Below are 3,971 nucleotides of genomic sequence, written 5' to 3' on the forward strand. Positions count from 1 at the left end.
TCATACGCGTACAAATATATTAGAGAGGTTGCAGCCGACGTTTTCGTCGCGAAAACGTGAACGTCGGACGTTTAGCGCCGCCGAACGTCGGCCGCAACCTCCCTATTAATTAATTTATGAAATTATTTATAAATCGATTAAAAAAGTTTAACAATTTAATTTATTTTAATTCACATTAATTGATTTCATTTAATAAATACGGAATGAAGAAGATATTAACTAAATTGCTTTATTTGAGTAATTTATTATCGATAATTACAGGATATAAGTTCAACAAAATTAATCTCCATCTCGTCTTATCTCATCGTATTAGTGTTTTATATTATTCTTTTAACGTAATTAATACAACGTTTTATAATTTAAATAAATTTTCTATACAAATTAAAATATTTTTACAATAAAAATATTTTTTAATATTAAAAAAACACGCGGAAAGTCGTAAACGAAGTAAATACACGCATGCGCACTATAATCTATGTGGTGGCCTTAGAAGTGATGGCGCCGGATGAACTTCAATCGTCGACTCGAGGTACGTTCCGCCTCCTCTGACTGTCGGATTTCCTATAAAAGGTAATTCAACTCGTTTTTAAACGAAATTAAGACTTATTAACTTCGTCTTAACGCGTTCGAATCAATAGATTAAGGGTTTATAATACGGTGTCCTTATTGCCAATCTGTATTAATGGTATTTAATATGGAAAAATTATGCGTATATAATGCGCTATCAACGAACCTTTTAATTGGAATTTCACTTATCCGGATGTGCAAATAACAGTTATACGTTAAAATTACATATACATTGTTAGTGTAACACAGAATGTCACACGCACTTGCATTTATCAATATAAATAGTTATTTCCTTAACATTTGTATCCTGTTAGAAAGATTTTATATAATAAATCAATATAAAATAAAAAGTTAAAGACATAAATCGAATTCGCTCATTTATAATAATGTAAAATTGCTTGTGATTGTACAGTACATGTGCATCTTTTAAAATAACATAGATGAGGCCAAGGCTATTACAGTTTTCATGTGTTTTATTTATTTTTCTGGTTGAAATTATTTATATGTAACAAATTATCTTCAATATATTTGATTTAAAAGATATTGTTAATCTATGTGACTCGGTGTTTTCGAAAACAACCTCGTATTATCGCTTTAAAATTATATATATTTCTTAATAGGTAAGTTGTAATGGTAATTATATCCAATCTCTGGAGAAAGTAACCTAATTTCTTGTTTTAGATTTTTGTCTTTTCGAAACGGTTAAGGAATTTTCATTAACTCTGGCAAGAATAGAATTATTAAAGTTTTGTTAAAAAATGATATCCTTTTAACGAAGTTGTAGGAAAAAATTATGTATTTAATTTGGAAAAACTTTTATAGAAGTTTGTCCAATATTAAAAGAAACTTCACTTACATTAATAGCTGTATTGTTAAAGAAAGTTTAAATATTTAAAGAAAAATCGGGGTTTTTTTTTTTAAATCAAGCATTTTTATATCATAAAATTCATCATTATTAATGAATCATTGAAATTCCTGTTTTCAAAGGTATTTTTCTAATTTTTTTTATCAGATAAGAATGATCCAGTAAAGATTTAAAGAGATTTATGACAAAAGGCATTGGTTTTCTTAGAGCATAATAATACAATATGCAAAATCTATAAGAGTTGTTTAAAGATCTAATTTCAGAATTTAAATATTAATAGTTTTTGCAATTTTAAATTTAATCTTCAATTTTAAAAAGTCTTTCTCTTAATATTATATCAATTTCAATAGTATCACTTCTGTAATTAAATTATAAATATTAAATCAGACTTTTTAAAAATACATTCTATTAACTTTTTTTTAATGATTTTTTAAAAGGATTATAATATTTTATAAAGAATTATTTTAATATTTACTGTCATAGAAGTTGTAAAAATATCATTTGTATATTTGAATTAAATAAATTTATATATTGAATTATTTATATTTTAATTAAAATTTGCTAGAAAAAGTGTGAAAGGTGTTTTTAATATTAATCATCACATTTAAATAATAAAAGTAAATAAATTAAAAATAGAAAAAGTGATAAAATACATCTTAGTTTAAATTGTAATAAGTTTTTATCACTTTGAATTGGAAGAAAATGTGTTTACGTTACATAAAATATAACTTTTGATTGACTTTACAATTTGCTTTTATAGTTACTTAATGGAATTATATTATTAAATTCCTGAAATGCATCCTTATCTGGTACATAAGATGTGATGAGAATTGTACCTAGATATTAATAATGTGTGATAAGCATTTTTCCAATGATGATTTTTTATATTGTGATTTAATCTAATCATATTCACAGTTAAGCTAGTAGTAATTTTTTTAATAATATAGAAATGTTTTACTTTATATTTAAAATTATATCTATAATAATCATTTAATGATTAATAAAAATTTTAATTGATTGTAAAGAAAATTAAACAGTTTGGAATTTAGAAATACAATAATTTAATTTAACTTTTCAATATTTAAGAATATTTTTTAATATGATGATATGAGTTATGTTGAATTTTTAATGTTTTTATTTTAATTTAAATTAATTTTCGTGTATAATAATAAATGTGTTAAATATAACATAATTGCTCTTGAATTTATAAAGTTGATAAATAAGAAGGTTTAGAATTTAAATATATTTATTTATTTCTTACAGGAATATCTGAGATATACATTAAAATGATATAGTCTACAAGGTTAATTCTGCATCATGACTGTTCATTTATCACTTTATTTATTTCTATTTTTTGGTTTAATTACATCTTCACCAATTTCTGGTATGTAATAATTAATAAGTAGATTATTATACTTATAGTAAATAAAATTAAAAAAAGTTATTTATAATTTTAAATGATAATTTTTTTTAAATACATATTAGACAATATAGTTTTATATTACAGTATTGACAGTGTGTTGTTAACAATTAAGTTTATATAATTTGAAACAAATACATAATAATTAATATTTGAAATAAATATATTTTTATTTATCTAAATAGAAGAATTTGCAAAATGAAAAGCAATTGTTTTTGGTTATCATTATATTAAATATCATTATTCCATATCAGTTTTAATGTGATGATAAATCAAATTTTAGATTTCATAAATGTTCTATTTTGAGCAATCAAGAAAATAACATTGTATTTTATTTTTTAAATAAAATATTAATTTCTATTAAAATATCATTTAATTATTTTATGTATTTGATTTTATAAAATTTATTTATTTATAATTTATATACTATAAAAAAGTTATATAAATTATACTAATATAATTATACTTAATTAGTTAGAACTTTAAATCTAAAATAGTTTACTATTCTGTTATGTTAAATGTTGGACATAGATAAAGATAAATTACAAAGTTTTAAAATGTTAGTAATGTAATTAATTAATATTTTTAACCCCTGAATAGTAGGATCTTCTTTTATATGGGATTGATATATGTAGATTTGTATTTATGTAGATGACAAATGGTTAGGTTAACCTTAGATGTACTGTACAAGGATAATTCTGACTAACTTATTAATATACACATTATTTTTATTATGAAATTCATTACATGCAGTTAAAACATAAGTAAAATGCTTTAAATAGAATTTTAATGTTTTTCTACTAATTATATATGATTACTTAAATGTCTAAGGAATCATCTGAGATTACTTAGGTTGAAATAAAAATTTAAATCTAATTTTATTTCATACAGTACCTGCTGACATGCAACTTCTACATAAAACAAAATCATACTGTGTTATCTAAAATTAATTTGATTTAATAAGGATGTTATTTCATTATTTATTAGTAAAAGTGATATTTTATTAATAATTGTATTTAGGAAATTACTAAATATTTTATAAAATATTTGTGTATTAAATAAGTATTTTATAATATATTTAGTAATTTTCTTATAATATATTGTATAATAAAGTATTAT

The 3,971-nt window shown here is 21.4% G+C and overlaps 1 protein-coding gene across 2 annotated transcripts in view; it reads left to right on the forward strand.

The window, feature by feature from the left end:
* Positions 1 to 451: 451 nt before the first annotated feature.
* LOC111636576 (serine/threonine-protein kinase LMTK3-like) overlaps positions 452 to 3,971 on the forward strand; it is a 55,418-nt gene continuing 51,898 nt past the window's right edge. For both annotated transcript variants that reach the window (XM_023381854.1, XM_023381853.1), the window contains exons 1-2: positions 452 to 570; positions 2,696 to 2,816. In XM_023381854.1, coding sequence (XP_023237622.1) covers positions 2,750 to 2,816 — 67 coding nt within the window. In that variant the 5' untranslated portion in view covers positions 452 to 570; positions 2,696 to 2,749. The remainder of the gene's footprint in view (positions 571 to 2,695; positions 2,817 to 3,971) is intronic.

The sequence above is a fragment of the Centruroides sculpturatus genome, unplaced genomic scaffold, assembly GCF_000671375.1.
Source record: "Centruroides sculpturatus isolate CEXI.00-Female unplaced genomic scaffold, Cexi_2.0 scaffold987, whole genome shotgun sequence".
In the NCBI taxonomy this organism is placed as follows: domain Eukaryota; kingdom Metazoa; phylum Arthropoda; class Arachnida; order Scorpiones; family Buthidae; genus Centruroides; species Centruroides sculpturatus.